This window comes from Lampetra fluviatilis, chromosome 56 (assembly GCF_964198595.1).
Source record: "Lampetra fluviatilis chromosome 56, kcLamFluv1.1, whole genome shotgun sequence".
Lineage (NCBI taxonomy): Eukaryota > Metazoa > Chordata > Hyperoartia > Petromyzontiformes > Petromyzontidae > Lampetra > Lampetra fluviatilis.
The window spans coordinates 5523122-5549706 of NC_136330.1; the positions used below are offsets into that span (position 1 = coordinate 5523122).

Genomic DNA, 26585 nt, shown 5'->3' on the forward strand with positions numbered 1-26585 from the left:
TGTGAGAGTGAGAGAGCGGAGCGAGAGATAGAAAAAATCGCAATAGACATCAGGGGAGAGATATCAACACGGAGATATCTGCACACACACACAGAGAAAGCGAGTGAGAGAGCGACGAGTGTGTAAATCAGGATGCGTGGAGAGTGAGAGAGCGGGCGAGAAGGGCTGCGTGCAGATGCAGCACTTGTTGTAGGAAAAAAAAGAAACAAAATAGGAAAAAAATAAAAAGAGAGAGCGAGAGAGTGAGCGAGAGGGGGTAGAGAGAGAGAGGGGGGGGGGGCAGAGAGAGGGGTGGGGGGTACATAAAGCAAAGCATGAAAACAACGAAATGATGAACGAAGCAAAGTGCCGACTACCCCGAGCATATTCATGTTTCCTCTGCATCGTAAAAAAAAAAGAGACCGCTAAGCAAAAGCTACAGGGAGAGAGATCTGCAGAGAGAGAAAGAGACTCAAAGATTGATCTCAATCTACAAGGGGGGGCTGTGCACACGCCAAGTGACACGGAGAGCAGAAGGACATTTCAATTCCACCCCCCCCCCCCCCCACAAAATACACACGGGGAGAGGAAGAGAGAGATAGCGAGAGAGTGAGCGAGAGGGTGAGCGAGAGGGGTGAGCGAGAGAGTGAGCGAGAGAGTGAGCGAGAGAGTGAGCGAGAGGGTGAGCGAGAGAGTGAGCGAGAGAGTGAGCGAGAGAGTGAGCGAGCGAGTGAGCGAGAGAGTGAGCGAGAGAGTGAGCGAGAGGGGTGAGCGAGAAGGTGAGCGAGAGAGGTGAGCGAGAGAGTGATCGAGAGGGTGAGCGAGAGGGGTGAGCGAGAGGGTGAGCGAGAGAGTGAGCGAGAGGGTGAGCGAGAGGGTGAGCGAGAGAGTGACCGAGAGAGTGACCGAGAGAGTGAGCGAGAGAGGTGAGCGAGAGAGTGACCGAGAGTGAGCGAGAGAGTGAGCGAGAGAGTGAGCGAGAGAGTGAGCGAGAGAGTGAGCGAGAGAGTGACCGAGAGTGAGCGAGAGAGTGAGCGAGAGGGTGAGCGAGAGGGTGAGCGAGAGAGTGACCGAGAGAGTGACCGAGAGAGTGAGCGAGAGAGTGAGCGAGAGAGTGACCGAGAGTGAGCGAGAGAGTGGGCTGAGAGAGTGAGCGAGAGAGTGAGCGAGAGAGTGAGCTAGAGAGTGAGCGAGAGAGTGAGCGAGAGGGTGAGCGAGAGAGTGAGCGAGAGAGTGAGCGAGGAGAGTGAGCGAGAGAGTGAGCGATAGTTGGGGGTTTACATAAAGCAAAGTTATTATTAAAATAAATTACGAAATGATGAACGAAGCAAAGTGCCGACTACACCGAGCATCTTCTTGTTTCCACTGATCGTAAAAAAAAGAGAGAAATAGGAAGAGATGGAGAGAGATAGAGGGAGATAATAGCGAGAGGGGAGTGAGGGAGGGGGAGCGTTAGGAGAGGGTAGCGAGGGGGTGAATGAAAGACGTGAGATATGGAATGGAGAAAGGAGAGCGTGAAATATTTCATTTAATAAGTGGGGGGGGGGGCACATAAAGCAAAGCATTGAAAAAAAAACTAAAAAAATTACGAAATGATGAACCAAGCGAAGTGCCGACTACACCGGACATCTTGTTGTTTCCTCTGCATCGTAAAAAAAGAGAGATTAAAAGATAGCGAGAGAGCTAGAAAGATAACACTGGTCAACACACGTTTTCTGGCGTAAGGTATTCCAACGGTTTTAAGGTGATTTTGGGGTGCTGATTCCAAATGTGGCATCAGTTTTTGTCTATCACATCAGGTTTTTGAAATATCAAATATTGCATTTTCAATAAAAACTGCGGAAGAAAAATATTAAATAAATGTGGAATTCTACATAAAATGATATTATAAAACACACCATCCTAAAAATACAGCACCATATTTTAACACTAAAGCAGTCACTGACTCGCAACAACTTGCAATCACAAGTGACAGAGTTAATTTCGGGTAAAATCAATGAAAATGGGGTATGCCGATAGCATAAAAATGAGATGTGATGGAGCAAATCTGAGATCAGATTTGGAATCAGCACCCTGAAATTAGTCTAAAACAGCTGTAGAAGTTCAGGCCAGAAAAAAATGTTTTTTTGTTGTTGACCAGTGTAATAGATAGATAGAGAAGAGATAGACAGAGATAATGTATACACAGAAAGATAGCGAGAGATAGCGAGAGATAGCGAGAGACACAGAGAGATAGCGAGAGAGAGGAGAGAGACACAGAGAGACACAGAGAGATAGCGAGAGAGAGGAGAGAGACACAGAGAGATAGCGAGAGATAGCGAGATATAGCGAGAGACACAGAGAGATAGCGAGAGAGAGGAGAGAGACACAGAGAGATAGCGAGAGACAGCGAGAGATAGCGAGAGACACAGAGAGATAGCGAGAGAGAGGAGAGAGACACAGAGAGACACAGAGAGATAGCGAGAGAGGAGAGAGACACAGAGAGACACAGAGAGATAGCGAGAGAGGAGAGAGACACAGAGAGATAGCGAGAGAGAGAGGAGAGAGAGACACAGAGAGATAGCGAGAGAGAGGAGAGAGATCAAGAGAGATAGCGAGAGAGAGGAGAGAGACACAGAGAGATAGCGAGAGAGAGGGAAGAGACAGAGAGATAGCGAGAGAGAATAGATACATAGAAAGACACAGAGAGATAGCGAGAGAGAGGAGAGAGACACAGAGAGATAGCGAGAGAAAATAGATACATATAGAGACACAGAAAGATAGCGAGAGAGAGCGAGAGAGAGCGAGAGAGAGCGAGCGAGAGAGAGAGATGACTAGGAGCCACCCGGCACACCACATCCAGGAGATTCCCCGGACCACGTCTCCGTCGGCAGGCGAGAGAGACTTTTGAGAAACTTTATTACTCCAGCGCAAATTGCGCTGGAAAGTTTCCGTGCGGTCAAGCCAAGTACATGTCTTTATGACAACAGCATTTGCTTCATTGGATCACCAATCAACATGTACATGCTGTCATGACAACAACATACATTCCACTTATTATCGCGCAACACATCGCCATCGCATCGCAGTCAGTGTCCGGTGTGCGTGTTATTCCGGTTCCGGCGCAAATTGCGCTGAAACCAAGTCCGAGTGCATTCGGTGTGGTCATTCCATGGCAACACCAAGCATTGCTCAGCCATCTCACTCCACCTCGCCACCGCTCTCACAGTCAGTGTCCCATCACTCCGGGCTTTGGCCCCCTTTCGCCTTGCATGGCCCCTCCTGCTCCTCCTCACCCCCCTCTCCCGGTTGGAGGGGGGAGGGTGGCAGCTTCCTCACTCTGGTCATCATCGCTTTCAGACGGTAAACTTCCTGCCGGTTGAAGCGGTATTTGTGTGGGTCTTTGACCACTGTCTTTGCCATCTTAATGAAAGCCCCCCTGTTGGGGAACTTTTTTTGTACGTAAACGTTCCGCTTGCCATACACCTGCTTCATCCACGTGCGGAGTCTCGCGGGGGTGTACTCCCCCCGCTGACCTTCATTCCTCCACCCTGCGTGCTTTCGGGGGTACTCCTCCTCGTCCCAGTCGTCCTCAGAGCCCTCACAGTCACCCGTCCCATCGGCGCCAGCCTCCCCTGCCGCCTCCGCCAACCCTCCTGGAGCCGGGACCTCCCCGGGCTCGAGCCCAATCCTGGGCATCTTTCTCCTCTTCGCCGTCTCCACCCTATTGTCCATCCAATCCTTCGGAGTGGGCGGAGGGTCGCCCTTCACCGGCACGAGACCGCTCGGCACACCGTTGTTATCGGTGTCGAGCCACCCACCGATGGCGATGATGGCAGCGTCCCCTCTCACGTCGGCGCAGCTCTCCCCTTCCACCTCCGCCGCTCCATCTGGGGCCGGGGCCTCCCCTGGCTCGAGCCCAATTTTGGGCATTTTCTTCTTCTTCTTCTGTCTCGCTTTCACACTCTCGGAATACATCTTCGGGATGGGCGGAGGGTCGCCCTTCCCCGGCACGAACCCGCTCGGCATGCCGTTGTCATCAGTGTCGGGCCACCCCCCGATGTCGGTGGGGGTAACGCCACCTCCTACGTCGGCGCAGGCCTCCTCTTCCGTCCCCGCCACCCCTTCTGGGGCCGGGCCCTCACTGGGCACAATCCCGCTCGCAGGCAGCCCACTCTCCCCCGGGTCCATTTCCATCTCCTCCCCCTCCCTCAGGACAGGCGGAGAGGTGGTTCCCGGAGCCTCGGCGCCACCCGGCACAACCACGGCGCCGGTGGCGGTCGTCAATTGTTTCTCTCCCTGCGTTGGAGGGGGTGAGGTCGGGCCCGGAGGTCGCGCTCCCGGCTCGGTCGTCTCCACCAGGGGCGCGTCACCCACGCCCCCCCCCCGCTCCTCCACAGGTCGGCCAGCTGGCTGGGTACCGTCGCCAGCTGTTTTGGCTGTTTCCACGGGCTGGGCGCCCCCGCGCCTGCCCGTCTTCCTCCTCTTCCGCGACCCTCCGACGCTGGTGAACTCTCCACCGTCCTCATCAGAGGGTTCTTTCTCTGGGGCCGGCTCCCGGCGCTCCAGCGTGGAACCGGCACCATCTTGGTGCGGCTTTTGTTGCTGCCGCTGCTGCTGCGGCGGCTGCTGCTGCACCTCTTGCTGCTGCTGCTGCGGCTGTTGCTGCTGCTGGTCCTGCAGCTGCTGCTGCTGCTGATCCTGCAACTGCTGCTGCTGCCGCTCGCGATGCTCCCGCTGCTGCTGCGGTTGCGGCTGCAGCGTCGGCGTCGTCCCTGTCGCAGCTCCACCCGACCCCGCCCTGGTGGAGCAATTTTTCTTCACGTGTCCCACGCTGCCACATCCGTAGCAGCGTGGTTCGGTCGTGGCCAGGTACACCGTGTGGACGCGGCCACCAACGGTGCGCTTGAAGGCCACGTCCAACACGGTGCGTCCACCCTTCAGGATGAGGAGCACCTGCCGTTGCCCAGATAAGATGTGTCGCATGGCAGGGTTCCGCGTTCTCATAGGTAGTAGGCTGATGCTTGAGGCCACCGTGCCGAAACGTTGCAGCTCTCCCATCAGCTCCGCGTTAGTCATGTATGGTGGAGCGCCCGTGATGGTGATTCGCGCCGTCGGGTGCTGTGAGAGGGGTGCACTGCACCCGCTGCCCCCCCTCACCTCCGACTTCGAGCCCTTTTCCGACCACCCGTGCCGCTGCCTCCACCGTGGCTACGTACACAACATAGCCACGGTTTTCCCGCTGCACCACCCGGACAGCAGGCAGCCCGGTGTGCGTTGCCGCTGCAGTGGCGACTTCCTCGGGCGTTGTCCCCGGCGATGGGAAACACCGGAAGCCGTGATCGTCGGTGAGAGCCTCCATGCTGCTGGGCTGAACCATGTCGCCCGCATGGCAGCACCAGCAGCAACAAAATTAATCGCCAAAAAATAAATAAAAATAAAAAATAAAAATACGAATAAAAAAATAAAAACACCAACACCCAACACAAACACACACACACACACAGACAGGCACACACACGCGCAGGACAAACACACAGACGAACTCACACACGACCGAACCAACAAGCAGACAAACAAAAACGAACAATCAAAACAAACATACAGATAAACAAAACGACAGATAGACGAACAAACGCACGCACAAGCAAACACAAACAAACAAACACACAAAACAAACACTCACCAAACAGACAACCTGGCCAAACACACGTGGTGTTAGCCCAGGTAAAAAACACCAGGCCAACACACAACGCGACCAGCCAAGCAGACAAACAAATAAACAAAACGACAGATAAACAAACCAAACGCACGCACAAGCAACCACACAAACAAACAAACACACAGACAAAACACTCACCAAACAGACAAAACGACAAACAGGCCAAACACACGCGGTGTTAAGCCAGGTAAACCAGGTGAAAAAAAAACCACCAGGCCAACACAACGCGACCAACCAAGCAGACAACCAAACAAAACCAAATACACAGACAAACGCACAACACAGACAAACCCACAAACGACAGTAGTAATACAAACTAACTACAGCAGGCCGATACACGGGGAGAAACGCAGAGATAACCTCGCGTTTTTCCCTAGGAAAACTCTCCCTAGGCCAGGCTCAGGCTCACACCTGAGCCCAGGCCCCCACCCACACACACGTTAGAGCAGGAGCTCCAGGTGAACACGACCGCACCCAACGGTGGCGAGAGAGAGAGAGAGAGAGCGAGCGAGAGAGAGAGATGACTAGGAGCCACCCGGCACACCACATCCAGGAGATTCCCCGGACCACGTCTCCGTCGGCAGGCGAGAGAGAGAGAGCGAGCGAGAGAGAGAGATGACTAGGAGCCACCCGGCACACCACATCCAGGAGATTCCCCGGACCACGTCTCCGTCGGCAGGCGAGAGAGAGCGAGCGAGAGAGCGAGCGAGAGAGCGAGAGCGCGCGGGAGAGATGCGGCTGTGGTGCCCGCGTAGTGCGAGAGGGGAGAGGAAAGGGGAGAGATAAACGGGAGAGAGAGAAAAATAGAGAGGGAGAGAGAGGGGGGGGGGAGAGGGAGGGGAGAGCGAGAGGGAGGGGAGAGGTGGGGGGGGGGAGCGAGAGAGGGAGGGGGAGGGGGGGGAGAGGGAGGGGAGAGCGAGAGAGGGGGGGGGGAGAGGGGGGGGCGAGAGGGAGGGGAGAGGTGGGGGGGGGGAGCGAGAGAGGGGGGGGGAGAGGGGGGAGCGAGAGAGGGGGGGGGGAGAGGGGGGGGGGAGGGGGGGGAGAGGGAGGGGAGAGTGAGAGAGGGGGGGGGAGAGGGGGGAGCGAGAGAGGGGGGGGGGAGGGGGGGGGAGAGGGAGGGGAGAGCGAGAGAGGGGGGGGGAGAAGGGGAAGCGAGAGAGGGGGGGGGGAGAAGGGGGGGCGAGAGGGAGGGGAGAGGTGGGGGGGGGGAGCGAGAGAGGGGGGGAGAGGGGGGAGCGAGAGAGGGGGGGGGGAAGGGAGAGAGGGGGGAGAGAGAGGGGGGAGAAGGGGCGGGAGAGCGAGAGAGGGGGGGGGAGAGAGGGGGAGAGAGAGGGGTGAGAGAGGGGGGGCGAAGGGGGGGGAGAGAGCGTGAGAGGGGGGGGGGGGAGAGAGGGAGGGGTGAGAGAGGGAGAGGGGAAGAAGGGGGGGAGAGCGTTCGTGAACAGACCTCTCTCTCTCTCTCTCCCGCACCCACGATGCCCTTCAGAATCTCTGCGCCCTCGAGTCGCCCGCGAGACGGACTCCTGCCGACTAAGGAGCGACTGGCCGACTGACGGACTGGACGACTGACGGACTGGCCGACTGGCTGACTGACCGAACGACTCGTCTGACTGACCGTCTGATTCCTCGACTGGCTGGCTGGCTGATTGTCCGACTGACTGACTGGTTGTCCGACTGGCTGACTGACTGTTCGACTGGCTGACTGTCTGACTGATCGTCTGATTCCTCGACTGGTTGACTGATTGTTCGACTGACTGACTGATTGTTCGACTGACTGACTGATTGTTCGACTGGCTGACTGTCTGACTGATCTCTGATTCCTCAACTGGTTGACTGATTGTTCGACTGACTGACTGATTGTTCGACTGACTGACTGATTGTTCGACTGGCTGACTGTCTGACTGATCGTCTGATTCCTCAACTGGTTGACTGATTGTTCGACTGACTGACTGATTGTTCGACTGGCTGACTGTCTGACTGATCGTCTAATTCCTCGGCTGGCTGGCTGATTGTTCGACTGACTGACTGATTGTTCGACTGGCTGACTGTCTGACTGACCGTCTGAGTCCTCGACTGGTTGACTGATTGTCCGACTGACTGACTGATTGTTCGACTGGCTGACTGTCTGACTGATCGTCTGATTCCTCGACTGGTTGACTGATTGTTCGACTGACTGACTGATTGTTCGACTGGCTGACTGATTGTTCGACTGGCTGTATGACTGTTCGACTGGCTGACTGTCTGACTGATCGTCTGATTCCTCGGCTGGCTGGTTGATTGTTCGACTGACTGACTGACTGCTTGTTCGACTGTCTGACTGACCGTCTGATCCTCCGATCGCCGGACTGACTGTCTGACTGACCGTCTGACTAACCGCCTGACTGATTGTCCGCCTGGCCGACTGACTGACTGCCCGCCCGACCATTTGACTGACTGCCAATATGCCTGTCTGGCTTGCCTGCCTACCAGTCCACCAGCCAGCCTGCCCGCCTGCCCCTGTGACTATCTCGCCCTGCCTGTTCGCCTGCCTGCGAGGTTGACCGACGACTACCTGCCTGAGTCACCCGACTCTCCGATTGAGCATTCACACGAATGTCTGCGCTCAGCGTACGATTCGGTGCCGGAGGACCGCGTGAGTGACACTGCTAACTGAGTGCCTGGATGAGCAGTTGTGGAGGACCCCCAACATCTGACTGGGAAGGTGACGATCTTTTGCTGATCGCCCTAGTGGGCGCTCGCACTGAGGAGTAGGTGGCCGAGTGGCTCTGCCCAGCACACGTCAGGATGGTACGCGCAGTTTGGACGGCTCTGAAAACGCGATTCGCAGGTGAGCTGCGCGGATATCGGATCACACGCGCGCGCGCGCACACACACACGTGCACACACACACGTGCACACACACACACACGCAAGTGCACACACACACACGTGCACACACACACGTGCACACACACACACACGCGCGTGCGCACACACACACACGGGCACACACACACACACGCAAGTGCACACACACACACGTGCACACACACACGCAAGTGCACACACACACACATGCACACACACACGCAAGCAAGTGCACACACACACACGTGCACACACACACGCAAGTGCACACACACACACATGCACACACACACACACGCAAGTGCACACACACACACGTGCACACACACACACACGCAAGTGCACACACACACACGTGCACACACACACGCAAGTGCACACACACACACATGCACACACACACGCAAGCAAGTGCACACACACACACGTGCACACACACACGCAAGTGCACACACACACACATGCACACACACACACACGCAAGTGCACACACACACACGTGCACACACACACACACGCAAGTGCACACACACACACGTGCACACACACACGCAAGTGCACACACACACACGTGCACACACACACACACGCAAGTGCACACACACACACGTGCACACACACACGCAAGTGCACACACACACACATGCACACACACACGCAAGCAAGTGCACACACACACACGTTCACACACACGCACGTGCACACACACGTGCACACACACACGCAAGTGCACACACACACACGTGCACACACACACACACGCACGTGCAAACACACACACACGTGGACACACACACGTGCACGTGCACACACACACACGCACGTGCACACACACACACGCGTGGACACACACACACGTGCACACACACACGCGCACGTGCACACACACACACGCGTGCATACAGCGGGACACCGTGTGTACGAGACACGTGCACACACACACACGTGAACACACACACACACATCTGATACACACACACACACGCGCGTGCACACACACACACGTGCACACACACACACACGCACGTGCAAACACACACACACGTGGACACACACACACGCGCACACACACACGCGCACACACACGCGCACACACACGCGCACACACACGCGCACACACACGCGCACACACACGCGCACACACACGCGCACACACACGCGCACACACACGCGCACACACACGCGCAAACACACGCGCACACACACGCGCACACACACACGCGCAAACACACACGCACACACACACGCAAGTGCACACACACGCACAACACGCACATCACACACACGCACGCACAACACACACACACGCACGCACAACACACATACACACACACGTGCACACACACACACGTGCACACACGCACAAGTGCACACACACACACGCCGTATTGTGTACGAGACACGTGCACAGACAAAGGCGCCCTCCTCCACCGTGTAGCCTCAGCAGATTGTTGTGGGGCGCGGGCAAGGGGGGTGTGTGTGGGGTGTAACCAACAACAACAGGCCCGGCCGCCTTTGTCTCCCCAACGCTACCTGCACCACCGCTCCGGGCTACGCCGTCGTGGTCATCTCGAAGCGCCTGAAACTCCGAGCCAGCCCCGCCCGTGGTGGCAATTCCACATTCCCTTGCCGTGAGGGAGGAGGGGGGGGGGGTCCATCCTATCGGTGACGGCGAACAGCAAAAGTGGTACCGTGATCTTCTTGGTTCTTTCGGTAAAGTCACGTAGAAGGAAAATCATAAAATAATAAAATAATAAAACATAATAAAATAATTCTCACGACGTTTCGGCCACAACGCAAGCAGCCGTCTTCAGAAAGGTCGTGAGAATTATTTTATGATGTTTTATTTTTATTATTTTAATTATTTTCCATTCTACGTGACTTTACCGAAAGAACCAAGAAGATGAATCCCTGCAGTCACGAAAGCTTTAAATCGAAATTTGGTACCGTGATTTTATCGACCTCGGTAGTCGTGGCTTGATGATTGGTCGTCGACGCGTGGAGATTGATTGTGAGACTTACGCAATACCTGGGGGGGGGGAAGATAAAGGCGGACCAGGAAGGATTTACCGTAATAGGTGCTCGCTAACAGCACTTTGCCAACAGTCTGCTAAGGCTACCAGGGGGAGCTTTGCCTTCGCCTTGCGTAGGGGGAGCGGTGGCGCCGCGGTAAGCGCCGCGCTGCGCTACGGAGCCCCCCCCCCGGGCGACGGATCCGAGTTCGATTCCAGCTCACGGGCCCCCCAAAGTCGCCGCTAGCAAATCATCCGGTGCCGGTCGTGGGCCTTCCCTAGGTCGACTCGGCCTCAAAATTAGGGGGGGGGAGGGGAGACAAAGGCGGCCGTGCATGGTGGCTAGCAACCCCACCACCTCGTGCCGGCCTTCACAGCCGCCGCTATTCGTTAGCAGCTCTTGCCCCGGCAGTCTGCTGAGGCTACACGGGGGACCTTTGCCTTCGCGTTTGCGTGGGCGGAGCGGTGGCGCTGCGGTTAGCGCGCTGCGCTGCGCTACGGAGCCCCCGGACAACGGAGTTCGATTCCAGCTCGCGGCCAACCACCGCTGGTGGATAAATTTCCGAACGGGTCAGAGGCGGCTTCCTCCTAGGTAGACTCAGCCTTAACATCTGGTGGGGGGGGGGGGTGGAGATACTCCCTCGTGTGAACCGCTCCGGCCTTAATAGGTGCTCGCTAACAGCACTTACCCCTCCCTGTGAGTATGTAACGTGTTAGTTAATACTAACGCTGCGGCCTTGAAAGGAAAGAAAGATATCTAAAATGTGACGTTTCGGGCAATGCCCCTGCTTCATGGCACATTGTGTGTGTACGAATTCACTCTCTACACCATCGACCGATAGGATGTGTCCATCGCTATCTCTGTACACATCTCTATATATATACTGTGTCTCTGTGTATCTGTGTGTCTCTGTGTATCTGTGTGTCTCTGTGTGTCTCTGTGTGTCTCTGTGTCTCTGTGTGTCTCTGTGTCTCTGTGTGTCTCTGTGTGTCTGTGTGTCTCTGTGTGTCTCTGTGTGTCTCTGTGTCTTTGTGTGTCTCTATGTGTCTCTCTGTGTGTCTCTATGTGTCTCTGTGTGTCTCTGTGTGTCTCTGTGTCTCTGTGTGTCTCTGTGTGTCTGTGTGTCTCTGTGGCTCTGTCTGTCTCTGTGTGTCTCTGTGTGTGTCTGTGTTTCTCTGTGTGTCTCTGTGTGTCTCCATGAGTCTCTGTGTGTCTCTGTGTATCTCTGTGAGTCTCTGTGAGTCTCTGTGCGTCTCTGTGTGTCTCTGTGTGTCTCTATGAGTCTCTGTGTGTCTCTGTGTGTCTCTGTGTCTCACAGAATGTCTCTGTATGTCTCTGTGTGACTGTGTGTGTCTCTGTGTGTGTATGTATCTCTGTGTGTGTGTCTGTGTGTCTCTGTGTGTGTGTATATATCTCTGTGTGTGTCTCTGTGTGTCTCTGTGTGTCTCTGTGTGTCTCTTAGTGTCTCTGTGTGTGTCTATGTGTGTCTCTGTGTGTCTATGTGTGTCTCTGTGTGTCTATGTGTGTCTCTGTGTCTCTCTGTGTGTCTCTGTGTCTCTCTGTGTGTGTCTCTGTGTGTCTCTGTGTCTGTGTGTCTCTGTGTCTCTGTGTCTGTGTGTCTCTGTGTGTCTCTGTGTCTGTGTGTCTCTGTGTGTCTCTGTGTGTCTCTGTGTCTCTGTGTGTCTCTGTGTGTCTATGTGTGTCTCTGTGTGTCTCTGTGTGTGTCTATGTGTCTCTGTGTGTCTATGTGTGTCTCTGTGTGTCTCTGTGTGTGTATCTGTGTCTCTGTGTGTCTCTGTGTGTGTCTGTGTGTCTCTGTGTGTGTCTGTGTGTCTCTGTGTGTCTCTATGTGTCTCGACGTGTCTCTGTGTGTCTCTGTGTGTCTCTCTGTGTCTCTGTGTGTCTCTGTGTGTGTATCTGTGTGTCTGTGTGTCTCTGTGTGTCTCTGTGAGTCTATGTGTGTCTTTGTGTGTCTCTGTGAGTCTCTGTGTGTCTCTGTGTGTGTCTATGTATCTCTCTGTGTATCTCTGTGTGTCTCTGTGTGTGTCTGTGTGTGTCTCTATGTATCTCTCTGTGTCTCTGTGTGTCTCTATCTATCCCTGTGTATCTGTATGAGCCTCTCTGTGTGTCTCTATGAGTCTCTGTGTGTGCCTCTATCTCTGTGTGTCTCTCTCTCTCGGTATCTCCATCTGCCTCGCTAGGTATCTCTGTATTTCTCTCTCTCTCCTTCGCTATCTCTCTCCATATCTCTGCAGCTCTGTGTCTAATCTGTCGTTCCCTCGGCATCGATCTATCTCTATGTATCAATCATCTCTGCATATCTAACACCCCCCCCCCCCCCCAATCTGACTCCCTGTATGGGGAGTGGTGGTTGCATTAGAGCCCGATTTCGATTCATATTCACGGCCAACGCCAGTGACGATGATCTGAACTGGTCTTGCCCCAGACAGTGTTGCAACACAGGCAGACTCCCCCTGGGTCTTTGTACTGGGGGGAAGACAAAGGCGGCCGGGCGCGGTGGTGGCTGGACCACCCATCCCGCTTCAGCGTGTGCCGTTTGGCGGCCTTCAGCAGCCGCTGCTGCTGATCGCTAACAGCACTTGCCCCGAGGCTACGCAGTTGGGCAGTGGGGGTACCTTTGGCTGTGCCTTGTGGTAGTGGAACTTTCCACTGCAGAGCCGAGCCGAGCCGTGCTGGCTCTGCCGGTGGAATTCAATTCCAGTTCCCGGTCCCTCCTTGAATGAGAGCCATGAGCAGTCGCCAGGGTAGCGCTCACTGCACGACGTCTGTTTGTCTGTGTGTCTGTCTGTCTGTCTGTGTGTCTGTGTGTCTGTGTGTGTCTCTCTCTGTCTGTCTCTCTGTTTGTGTGTCTGTCTCTCTGTCTGTCTGTCTCTCTGTGTGTCTTTCTCTCTGTCTGTGTGTCTGTGTGTCTGTCTCTCTGTCTGTCTCTCTGTCTGTGTGTCTGTCTCTCTGTCTCTCTGTCTGTCTCTCTGTGTGTCTGTCTCTCTGTCTGTCTGTCTCTCTGTGTGTCTGTCTCCCTATCTGTCTCTCTGTCTGTGTGTCTGTCTCTCTGTCTCTCTGTCTTTCTCTCTGTGTTTCTGTCTCTATGTCTCTCTGTCTGTGTGTCTGTTTGTCTGTCTCTCTGTCTGTCTGTCTCTTTCTCTGTCTCTCTGTGTGTCTGTCTGTCTCTCTGTCTGTGTGTCTATCTGTGTGTCTGTCTGTTTCTCTGTCTGTTTCTCTGTCTGTGTGTCTGTCTGTGTGTCTGTCTGTATGTCTCTCTGTCTGTCTGTCTGTCTCCCTGTCTGTCTGTCTCTCTGTCTGTCTGTCTCCCTGTCTGTCTCTCTGTCTGTGTGTCTGTCTCTCTGTCTGTCTCTCTGTCTCTCTGTCTGTCTCTCTGTCTCTCTGTCTGTGTGTCTATCTGTCTGTCTGTCTATCTGTATGTCTATCTGTGCCCGCGGAGGGCAGGCCGCTTCCCTCAAGCCTGCTACGTTTATTCCAAGGCAAGGGTTGTTCGTGTTGTTGTTGTTAAACCAACATAGAAATGTTCACACACAGGCAGATTTCGCATTAACTGTTGGGGCAAGTGCTGTCCGATTCGTTCCAGCAGCAGCAGCAGCTATGCAGGCCGACAGGGTCACAGGAGGGTGATGGGTGGAACAGGGTTGTTGTTGTTGTTGTTGTTAAAACAACATGTGTAGAAATATATATACACACACAGACAAATTTAGCATTAACAGACTGTTGGGTCAAGTGCTGTCTGCGTAGTTCCAGCAGCAGCTATGAATGCAGACAGGGTCACAGGAGGGTGATGGGTGGGACAAGGTTGTTGTTGTTGTTGTTGTTCACTGCAGCGGGGGTGGGGGGGTGATCGCGTAAATATATAATTGTTGTGTCGTTGAACCCGCCACCACCCGACGCAGCCAATTAGTAAGAGGGGTTGGGGGGGCGGGGCGTGTTGGGAGGGGGGGTGTAGAAGTTACGGAACGGATGGATGGACTCGATAAACGCAACTGAGTGGAGGTTCTTCTTCTTGGTTCTTTCGGTAAAGTCACGTAGAAGGGAAAACATAAAATAACAAAAATTAAACATCATAAAATAATTCTCACCACGTTTCGGCCACAACGCAAGCAGCCGTCCTCAGGTGAAGAATGAAACGCCACCAAGCTTGGAGCGTCTATTTAAGCTGGGTTGGAGGGGGAAGAAGAGCGCCTTGACAAAAGAATTTGCATATCAAGAGGAATTTAGCATATTTATGGGAAATGCGTAGGAGGTGGGCGGGTGGGTTTCAAAGTCATATTATGCCCGTGCATTATGCAGGATTAGCAGCATCAAAGGGAGGGGATAGGCCGATAGGGAGTAGCATTAACAAAGGGAAGGAATGTTAATAGTATGTAGCTGCAGTTACTAAACCACCACGTAAGGGGTTTGTCACGTAAACAGAACGTGCCAATTCATTACTACTTCAGCACCCCCGGTGTGTTGGGGAGTAAATGTCATCCTCTCAGCCGACAAGGGCAATGCCACGGTCATCATGGACAACACCACATACAATAACAACAGTCAGGACCTACTTAATGATGGTAGCTATACAAAAATTAAAAGAGATCCCACCAACAGCCTCGTTACGAAAACCAACAATGTCATCACCGATTCGATATCTTTAATTGAACCGTCCAAGCGGTTTTCCTTCAAACCCTCTGCTGCTAGACCACCCAGATGTATGGCTTACCGAAAACCCATAAAGAAGGCACACACCTTCGTCCAATCGTCTCCACCATTGACTCACCCCACCTACAAACTGGCCCGATTTCTGTCTGAGACCTTATAACCATTCACTGGTAATACCGCCTCTGCTGAACTTAACTCAGCTCACTTGGTATCGTTAATTAATGACATCTCACTATCTCCAGGTGATTTGCTCGTTAGTTTCGATGTAGTCTCTTTGTTTACCAAAGTTCATGTGCCTGACACCATTGCAATCATTGAGGATTTGGTCCAACAAGGACTGAATGCTGATGTACCGGCCCTGGGGAGACACTGCCTCACCAACACTTACTTCACCTGGAATGGAACATTCTACAAACAAGTTAAAGGTACCCCAATGGGTTCTCCCTTATCTCCGGTTGTAGCCAATGTTTTCATGGATCAATTTTGAGACAAACGCCATCCAGGCATCACTCTACGTACGTCCTTGTGGAAGAGGTACGTAGATGACACGTTCGTCATCTGGCCACATGGCTGACCAGCTCTGAACCAATTCCTCAACCACATCAATTCCACACACCCAGCCATCAGATTCACCATGGAGGTGGAAAAAGATGTAAAGTTACCATTCTTGGATGTTTTAATCGAAAAGAGATCAGATGGCTCAATGGGCCACTCTCTCTACAGGAAAGCAACCCGCACGGATGCCTATCTAAAACCTGACTCCCACCACCATCCATCCCAGAAGAATTCCTTCAACAAAACTCTACACCATAGAGCTCAATGCATTTCTGACCATCATCACCTAACCAGTGAACTGGAACACGTACACCAAGCTCGCAAGACGAATGGATATTCTGACAATCCGTAAAGCTATCACTCCAACCGTTGAGAAAGACCCATCTGAGGACTTAATCAAAACCATCACCTTGCCAGACGTAGCAGGGTTCACCAAAAATATTTCCAAAATCATGAACAAACACAAGATCCAGGTTTGATTTAACACAGTACATACATTTCGATTTCAAGCTTTCGTGACTGCAGGGATTCATCTTCTTGGTTCTTTCGGTAAAGTCACGTAGAAGGGAAGTAATGAAATAATAAAAATAAAACATAATAAAATTTCGATTTCAAGCTTTCGTGACTGCAGGGATTCATCTTCTTGGTTCTTTCGGTAAAGTCACGTAGAAGGGAAGTAATAAAATAATAAAAATAAAACATAATAAAATAATTCTCACGACGTCGAGGCGACAGACCTGGTTTCACCTGAGGACGGCTGCTTGCGTTGTGGCCGAAACGTCGTGAGAATTATTTTATTATGTTTTATTTTTATTATTTTATTACTTCCCTTCTACGTGACTTTACCGAAAGAACCAAGAAGATAGTACATAAAATTCGTGATTTGATCCCATCTGTGAAGGATGTGATCCCTGACATGCAATACCCCGGCGTCTACAAACTAAGCTGTGTCTGCTGCAGCAGTTACATTGGGGAAACTAAGCGACATGTTTCGGACCGTGTTCGTGAACATAAAGCAGATCTGAAACACGACAGGACTAATACCTCGGCCGTGGCTGATAATTGTTTCAATGCGGTGGGCTCACACGAAATTGATTTCTTTAAGACGAAGGTGCTTTGCAAACCCACTGGCTATCAACAAAGATTCGTTCATGAAGCTATCAATATATACAGACATAGACACAATTTCAACCGAGAAGATGGGTACAAACTCAGCAATCACTGGAAGGACGTTATCAAACAGTTGAACTCATAACTGGCTGTGATGTTTCCATTTTAGACCTGGCAGAACTTTAATTGGTGGAAACCCACCACCACTAGCACTGTCGTTTCACCCTACAACCACCATTCACTTTAACATCAGCTGCCCCGCCCATACTGCTGACACTTGGGCTACACCACGACGCTTGTGCCAGGCTATGTGCACCTTTGAGGCCACGTGAAGTGTCGAACGCCCGCTGGCAGCAGGTCACGGGGCAGACCCAGCAGGTGCCACGGGTCGACTGACCGAGATGACCGAGATGAGTGGCTGATGCACCACCTGTGCCCCCTACTGTGCCAACTTGCTGTGCTTTAGCCACCCGACGCTCCGATCGTTGTTGTGAGCGTCGCTCCTCCGCCCTCCGTTGTTGTTGGAGGGCGACTGCCTCCAACTGCCCAGTAGCAGCGTCCTTCACGAGCCTCCTCCACAGAGGCCGATACAACCACCACTCACATTGACATCAGCTGCCCCGCCCATGCTGCTGACACTTGGGCTACGCCAATTTGAAACCTTTATCAACAGTTTGCCTTTAGAGGCTAACCCCCTTTGTCACGATGACGACCGCTTGTGTTGCGATCGAAACGTCGTGGTTTTTTGTTATTTTCTTTGAACCCATCTCCGTGACTTTACCGAAAGACCCAAAGAATGTGAGAGTACACGTGTTGGAGGAGAGTAAATGTGTTGGGGAGTAAACGTGTTGCGGAGTAAACGTGTTGCGGAGTAAACGTGTTGCGGAGTAAACGTGTTGCGGAGTAAACGTGTTGAAGGAGAGTAAATGAACACATTGGTGGTTGGCACGTTGTGATGATGTGACAACCCTTGCTGGCTGTGTCGGGTGGTGGAGGGTTACGACACATTCATACGCACGCGATCTAACCCACAAACACCTCTATTATGGGTTGTTGTTGTTGTTGTCGTTAAATATACAACAACAACAACCGCCATTCGCTACTAAGTGGTCACCACGACGCTTGTGCCAGGCCATGTGCACCTTGAGGCCACGTGAAGTGTCGAACGCCCGCAGACCCAGCAGGTGCCACGGGTCGACTGACTGAGACGACTGACTGGGATGACCGAGATGACTGGCTGATGCACCACCTGTGCCCCCTACTGTGCCAACTTGTTGTGCTTTAGCCACCCGGCGCTCCGCTCGTTGTTGTGAGCGTCGCTCCTCCGCCCTCCATTGTTGTTGTTGGAGGGCGACTGCCTCCAACTGCCCAGTAGCAGCGTCCTTCACGAGCCTCCTCCACAGAGGCCGATATACACACGCAGACCTCGCTTAGCGCTGAAGACTCGCTCCTGGGGTTGGTGAGCGTTATCCGAAACGGCGTTAACCGGGGTGACGTCGTACGGCCAATGCTTTGCGTGTTTGCCAACGTAATTACGTGGGAGGCCTAATTCAGGGTTGTCGCTAAACGGCGCTGATGATTAGCAGTCACATAATGCGGGCGTTTTATCATTTTGCATGAGATCAAATTAAAATTATTATCGTGAAATAATGATACGGTTTTTTTAATATATAGAGAGACACGGAGATGGTGCTGGTCACCCACTACCACATCCACGACGCACGGCCACCTGATTTCACGTTCATGTTAAGATCTGTCTGCGTCTTTCTGCGTCTCTCTGCGTCTCTCTGCGTCTCTCTGCGTCTCTTTGCGTCTTTCTGCGTCTCTCTGCGTCTCTCTGTCGCTCCGTTCTCAAAACGTGTTTGTTGGTGTTGCAAAACCGGTAACCACGTGGCTGCGAGAGTGAAACCGGTTAACAAACCGAAATATTGCGATGATTTTGTTGGCGATGCTGCCGCTGCTGCTGCATTGACGGTGGTGCACAAGCACAGACGACAATATCAACAACAATAGCAGACAACGTTTCAGGCAATGGACCTACTTAACACACAGCACACACATCAACAAAGCAAGCGCTAATAGGGGTTTTCCCCTTTTTGTCGGCAACAAAACTGACACGTTTTGCAAGGAATCATGCTTACATTAACCACAATACTTGCAGTCAAATGCAAACAAACACGGTACTCTGATAATTTATGCATTGTCTTTGAAACTGATTGGTCCACACCAGAGACAGCTTTCTTTAGAGCCTATTCTCATACGGTGTTCGACCAGATGACGCCAAAAGGCGCACAGTTCAAAGACAACGCACTACCACAGTAATGAGAGCTCGGGGTGAGCAGCCACATCGTGGGACCTCCTTTGTCAGTAGCAACATATTCTGTGCGCCTTTTGGCGTCATCTGGTCGAACACCGTGTGAGAACAGGCTCTAAAGAAAGCTGTCTCTGGTGTGGACCAATCAGTTTCAAAGACAATGCATAAATTATCAGAGTATTGTTTTTTGTTTGCATTTGACTGCAAGTATTGTGGTTAATGTAAGCATGATTCCTTGCAAAAGGTGTCAGTTTTGTTGCCGACAAAAAGGGGAAAACCCCTATTAGCGCTTGCTTTGTTGACGTGTGTGCTGTGTGTTAAGTAGGTCCATTGCCTGAAACGAGGACGTACCGCTCGCCGTCACGGCAACGTGGAGTTTCCCCCACAAACCTGTTCAGCCTCAGCGCCCCGCGATGCCCGCTGGAAGCAGCACCGACGTTTTGCGTTTGGCGATGTCAAATATTAAAATCATCCGTCCACGTCTTTGTGTCTCCTACAAAGATAAAAGATCCCCCCGTGTAGCCTTGACAGACTGTAGGGGCAAGGGCTGTTAGCGAGCACCTATGAAGGCCGGAACGGTACACGAGGTGGTGGGTGGCCAGCACCACGCCCGACCGCCTTTGTCTCCCCAGTGGCGATGTTTACACATCGCACCAGGTACTCATTTAAGGCTGAGTCGACCTAGGGGAGGCCCAGGACCGGTTCAGATAATCGTCACTGGGTGTTAGCCGTGAGCGGGAATCGAACCCGGGTCGGCGGGTTCATAGCGCAGCGTAGCGCTAACCGCTACACCACCGCTCCTACACACACAAAGACAAAGACAAAAGTGCCCCCCAACCCCCGTATAGCTTTAACAGGCTGTTGGGGGGGGGGGGGGGTTGGTGGACCAGCGCCACGCACGGCCGCCTTTGTCTCCCCAATTGCTGATGTGTGTTGTTTGTTTGTTGCTTGAACGCAGCTGCAGGTACTCATTTAAGACGAGGACCGGTTCTGATATTCGCCACTGATGTTAACCGTGAGCGGGAGTCGAACTCGCGTGGTCGGGTTCGTGTCGCAGTGCGCTAACCGCTGCGCCACCGCTCCCCCTGCGCCCACCAAACGAGACAAAGACAAAGATCCCCCGTACAGCCTTAAGAGAATATTGGGGGCAAGTGTCGTCAGCGAGTCGCGTCTATGAAGGCCGGCACGGCGCGCGAGGGGGTGGGTGTACCTCCCCTAGGTCGACTCAGCCTCAAATTGGTTTCTGGTGCGCTGTGCAACGAAAAAAAATCATCGCCACTGGGGGGGACAAAGGTGGTGCTGGTCACCCCACCCACCCCCTCGAGCAGCACTTGCCCCTGCAGTCTGCCGAGGCTACCCGGGGGGCATTTGCCTTTGGTGCGTGTGTGCATGTCGCGTGACAGGTGACATCTCTCACGCAGCCCCACGCACCTCCACACGAGACAAAGGTGCCCCGCGTAGCCTCTAGCAGACTGCAGGGGCAAGTGCTGTTGTTAGCGGGCAGCACCAAATTGAAGGCCGTCACTGTGGCACACGAGGGGGGTGGGTTGTGTGGCCAGCACCACGCCCGGCCGCCTTTGTCTCTCCACCGCTGACGTTTGTAACCCACGCAAATCGAGAGAGAGAGAGACGTGAAACACCCACGTGCAATGACGCACACAACAGAGAATGTACAAAGATAAAGGCAAAGATCCCACGTGTAGCCTGTGGCAGACTGCAGGGGCAAGTGCTGTTAGCAAGAAGCACCTATTGAAGGTCTTCACGGGCACACGAGGGGGTGGGTGGTCAGCACCACGCCCGGCCGCCTTTGTCTCCCCAGTGGCGACGTTTTAGACACTGGGGTTGGCCATGAGCCGGGATCGAACTCGGGTGGCCAACCGCTACGCTGCTGCTCTGCATACACAGAGACGCAGACAGAGACACATAGACTCATACAGAGACACATAGACTCATGCAGAGACACATAAACTCATACAGAGACACATAGACTCTTACAGAGACACATAGACTCATACAGAGACACATAGACTCATACAGAGACACATAGACTCATACAGAGACACATAGACTCATACAGAGACACAAAGACGCAGACAGAAACACGGACACACACAGTGACACACACAGTGACACAGACACGCACAGACGCAGCCAAAAAAGACTAAGATCTTCCGTGTAGACTTAACAGATTGTAGGGGCAATTGCTGTTAGCGAGCGTCTATGAAGGCCGGCACGGCACACGAGGGGGTGGGTGGCCAGCACCACGCCCGGCCGCCTTTGTCTCCCCAGTGGCGATGTTTTTGCGCACCGCACCAGGTACTAATTTGAGGCTGAGTCGACCTAGGGGAGGCCCAAGACCGGTTCAGCTAATCGTCACCGGTGTTGGCCGTGAGCGGGAATCGAACTCGGGTCGCCGGGTTCATAGCGCTAACCGCTACGCCACCGCTCCCCACACGCAGACAGACAGACAAAGATCCCCCATATAGCTTTAACAGACTGTAGGGGCAAGTGCTGTTAGCGAGCACCTATGAAGGTCGGAACGGTACACGAGGGGGTGGGTGGCCAGCACCACGCCCGACCGCCTTTGTTTCCCTAGTGGCAATGTTTACACACTGGACCAGGTACTCATTTGAGGCTGAGTTGACCTAGGGGAGGCCCGGAACCGGTTCAGATAATCGTCAATGGTGTTGGCAGTGAGCGGGAATCGAACTCGTGTCGCCGGGTTCATATCGCAGCGCGCTCACCGCTACACTACCGCTCCCCACACAAACGCACACACAGACAACACACACCCCTATACAAAGACAGACACATTGACACATACACGGACAGACACACACAGACAACACACACACAGACAACACACACACATACACAAAAACAGATACATTGACACATACAGAGAGACACACACACACGCACGCGCGCACACACCTACACACAAACACACACACAACAATGACACACACACACGCGCGCGCACACCTACACACCTACACACAAACACACACACAACAATGACACACACACACGCGCGCGCACACCTACACACCTACACACAAACACACACACAACAATGACACACACGCACGCGCGCACACCTACACACAAACACACACACAACAATGACACACACACACGCGCGCGCACACACCTACACACAAACACACACACAACAATGACACACACATACACACTGCAGCAGCAGCAGCAGCACCGCAGTAATGAATCCCAATGGGCGTCTGGCCATGGTTAAATAAAGGATGTTATTCCCATGAAGACAGGCGAGAGAGCGTGCATTGCGGGGGAGATGGGAAGGCGAAGCGTGGAGAGAGAGAGGAGGGAGAGAGGCAGGGAGAGAGAGGGGGGAGAGACGGAGAGCGATAGGGGAGAGACAAGGGAGAGATAGGGGAGAGATATGGGAGAGAGAGGGGAGATAGGGGAGAGATAAGGGAGAGATAGGGGAGAGATAAGGGAGAGATAAGGGAGAGATAAGGGGAGAGATAAGGGGAGAGATAAGGGAGAGATAGGGGAGAGATAAGGGAGAGATAGGGGAGAGATAAGGGGAGAGATAAGGGGAGGGATAAGGGAGAGATAGGGGAGAGATAAGGGAGAGATAAGGGAGAGATAGGGGAGAGATAGGGGAGAGATAGATAAGGGAGAGATAGGGGAGAGATAGGGGAGAGATTGATAAGGGAGAGATAGGGGAGAGATAAGGGAGAGATAAGAGAGAGATAACGGAGAGATAAGGGAGAGATAAGGGAGAGATAGGGGAGAGATAAGGGAGAGATAGGGGAGAGATAAGGGAGAGATAAGGGAGAGATAAGGGAGAGATAAGGGAGAGATAGGGGAGAGATAAGGGGAGAGATAAGGGGAGGGATAAGGGAGAGATAGGGGAGAGATAAGGGAGAGATAAGGGAGAGATAAGGGAGAGAGGCAGGGAGAGAGAGGGGGGAGGAGAGTGATAGGAGAGAGATAGGAGAGAGATAGGGGAGAGATATGGGGAGAGATAAGGGAGAGATAAGGGAGAGATAAGGGAGAGATAGGGGAGAGATAGATAAGGGAGAGATAGGGGAGAGATAGGGGAGAGATAAGGGAGAGATAAGGGAGAGATAAGGGAGAGATAGGGGAGAGATAAGGGAGAGATAGGGGAGAGATAAGGGAGAGATAAGGGAGAGATAAGGGAGAGATAGGAGAGGGGGCTTGCGTAGAGGGGGAGATGAATGAGAGACGGGGTAGGGAGACAGGATGGGAGAGCGAGGGCTGTGCGCGTGTGGGGGGAGGGGGGGGGCAGATGAGAGAATGGGAGACAGAGATGAATTGATACACTGAGAGACAGATAGAGAGAGGGGGGGGAGGGGGCAGAGAGAGAGAGAGAATGGAGGGGGGTGCGACATCTTTCATTTAAAGGGGGGGGGGGGTTACGTAAAGCAAAGCATGAAAAAAAATTAAAAAAAACCGAAATGATGAACGAAGCAAAGTGCCGACTACACCGAGCATCTTCTTGTTTCGTCTGCGTCGTAATAAAAAAGATGAGAGAAACAACAACAGCGGAGGGCAGAGGAGCGACGCTCACAACAACGAGCAGAGCGCCGGGGCGGATTTGACAAAGTTGGGCGGTAACACCGGTGGTGATGCATCAGCCAGGCAACCCATGGCACCACCTGGGTCTGTTCCGTGACCTCCTGCACCTAGCCTGGCACAGCAGTCAACCCATGGCACCACCTGGGTCTGTTCCGTGACCTCCTGCACCTAGCCTGGCACAGCAGTCAACACATGGCACCACCTGGGTCTGTCCTGTGACCTCCTCCTGCACCTAGCCTGGCACAGCAGTCAACACTTGGCACCACCTGGGTCTGTCCTGTGACCTCCTCCTGCACCTAGCCTGGCACAGCAGTCAACCCATGGCACCAACTGGGTCTGTCCCGTGACCTCCTGCACCTAGCTTGGCACAGCAGACAACCCACGGCACCACCTGGGTCTGTCTCGTGACCTCCTGCACCTAGCCTGGCACAGCAGACAACCCACGGCACCACCTGGGTCTGTCCCGTGGCCTCCTGCACCTAGCCTGGCACAGCAGACAACCCATGGCACCACCTGGGTCTGTCCCGTGACCTCCTGCACCTAGCTTGGCACAGCAGTCAACCCATGGCACCACCTGGGGTCTGTCCCGTGACCTCCTCCTGCACCTAGCCTGGCACAGCAGTCAACCCATGGCACCACCTGGGGTCTGCCAGCAGTAGCAGCGAACCTCACGTGACGGCCTCGAAGTGCACCCAGCCTGGCACGAGCGCCGCGGTGACGTCACCGCCACTGTGGTGGCGAGCGGCGATTGTTGTTGATGTGAGATAGGAGAGGAGAGGAAATGAGAGAGTGAGGTAGATGGAGAGAGAGAGAGCGAGAGTCCATTGAGAGGGGACATCTGTAAATGAAAACGCTTCATAGCTCATCGGATTCCTCCGGAATCGATATCTCCGTAGTGATTCAGAGACGCGGACAATGAAGACGACAATCGCGACGGGACAGACGTGAGCGAGCGAGAGGGGGAGAGAGAGGGGAGGAGAGTTTGTGTGCGTTGTGGAGATGGAGAGAGAATCAGCGAGAGAGAGAGAGAAAGAGAGAGAAAAGCAGAGCGCGCGGAGAGATTAAGAAGAGCAAAACCAAGGTCAGAAAAGCGTGGGGGGGGGGAAGGCGAGAGAGTTAAGAGGGAGGTAAGGGAGCGATGGGAGAGATAAGGGGGAGATACTAGAGAGATAAGTGAGAGATAGGGAGAGATAAGGGTGAAATATTTTATTTTAAAAGCTGGGGGGACGTTACATAAAGCAAAGCATTAAAAAAAAACTCACAAAAACCGAAATGATGAACGAAGCAAAGTGCCGTCTACACCGAGCATCTTCTTGTTGTTTCCTCTGCATCGTAAACAAAAGGGAGAGGTAAGGGACAGGTGCGGGAGAGAGAAGGGAGCGATGGGAGAGATAAGGGAGAGATAAGAGAGATATACGAGAGAGATGGGGGAGAGGTAAGGGAGAGATAAGAGAGAGATTTGGCAGAGATTTGGGAGGCCCTTAATTGAGGCGTTTTTAGCCATGGGCGAGGTGAAGGGTGACGGGGAAATACGAGGGATGGGGGAAGGAGGGGAGGGGTGATGGGGGTAGAGAGGGGGAGAGGGGAGGGGTGATGGGGGTATAGAGGGGGAGAGGGTGGATGGGGGAAGTAGGGGAGGGGTGATGTTGGGTAGAGGGGGGAGGGAAAGGGGGGATGGGGGAGGGAGAAAATCGGGGAGGGAGAGGGGAGGAGAGGAGGGGGAAGGAGAGGGGGGAGGGAGAGGGGGGAGGGAGAGGGGGGGAGAGGAGGGGGAGATGGGGGAGGGGGAGGGGGAGGAGGGGGGAGAGGAGGGGGAGATGGGGAGGGGGAGGAGGGGGGAGAGGAGGGGGAGATGGGGGAGGGGGAGGAGGGGGGGATGGGGGAGGGAGAGGGGAGGGAGTTGGGGGAAAGAGAGGAGGGAGATGGGGGAGGGAGTGGGGGGAGAAGAGGGGGGGGGGAGAGGGGAGGGAGAGGGGAGGAGGGGGAGATGGGGGAGGGGGAGGAGGGGAGAGAGGGGGGAGAGGAGGGGGAGATGAGGGAGGGGGAGGAGGGGGTGATGAGGGAGGGAGAGGAGGGGGGAGAGGGGGGAGGGGGAGGGGAGGGAGAGGGGAGGAGAGGAGGGGGAGATGGGGGAGGGGGAGGAGAGGAGGGGGAGATGGGGGAGGGGGAGGAGGGGGGGGAGGGGGAGGAGGGGGAGAGGAGGAGGAGATGGGGGAGGGGGAGGAGGGAGGATGGGGGAGGGAGAGGGGAGGGAGTTGGGGGAAGGAGAGGAGGGAGATGGGGGAGGAGGGGGAGAGATGGGGGAGGTAGATGAGGGGGAGATGGGAAGAGAGGGAGATGGGGGAGGGAGAGGGGGGAGGGAGCGAGAGGTGGGGGGGGAGATATGGGGGAGAAAGAGGGGAGGGAGATGGGGGGATGGAGAGGGAATATCTGAAGATCTTTCCGTGACCTCTCCATGTCTCCCGCTCGCTCAGACGCATTTAGCTCTGTGATCATGAATTTCCTGTGATCGTGAATTGACTGTGATCATGAATTGATGTATTGATTGTGTTCCTGAATTGCCTGTGATCGTGAATTGATGGTGATCATGAATTGATGTATTGACTGTGTTCCTGAATTGCCTGTGTTCATGAATTGATGGTGATCATGAATTGATGTATTGCCTGTGTTCCTGAATTGCCTGTGTTCATGAATTGATGGTGATCATTAATTGATGTTTTGATTGTGTTCCTGAATTGCCTGTGATCGTGAATTGATGGTGATCATGAATTGATGTATTGACTGTGTTCCTGAATTGCAGGTGATTATGAATTG

General features: G+C 53.7%; 1 protein-coding gene across 1 annotated transcript; it reads right to left on the reverse strand.

Annotated features, from left to right (window-relative positions):
* Window positions 1–6068: 6068 nt before the first annotated feature.
* Window positions 6069–8502, reverse strand: LOC144950112 (uncharacterized). The gene is made up of 2 exons (XM_078880172.1): window positions 7151–8502; window positions 6069–6091 (listed from the first exon to the last, which is right to left on the reverse strand). Exons 1-2 carry the CDS (start codon window positions 8103–8105, stop codon window positions 6069–6071), a joined length of 978 nt encoding a protein of 325 aa, XP_078736298.1. The 5' UTR covers window positions 8106–8502.
* Between the last annotated feature and the right edge of the window lie 18083 nt (window positions 8503–26585).

Coding starts and splice junctions, on each gene's coding strand:
- LOC144950112 (XM_078880172.1), bottom strand. CDS start 8,105: ATGGTCGGGCGGGCAGTCAGTCAGTCGGCCAGGCGGACAATCAGTCAG. Junction 6,092..7,150: donor GATTCTGAAGGGCATCGTGG/GTGCGGGAGAGA, acceptor GCCTGGGCTCAG/GTGTGAGCCTGAGCCTGGCC.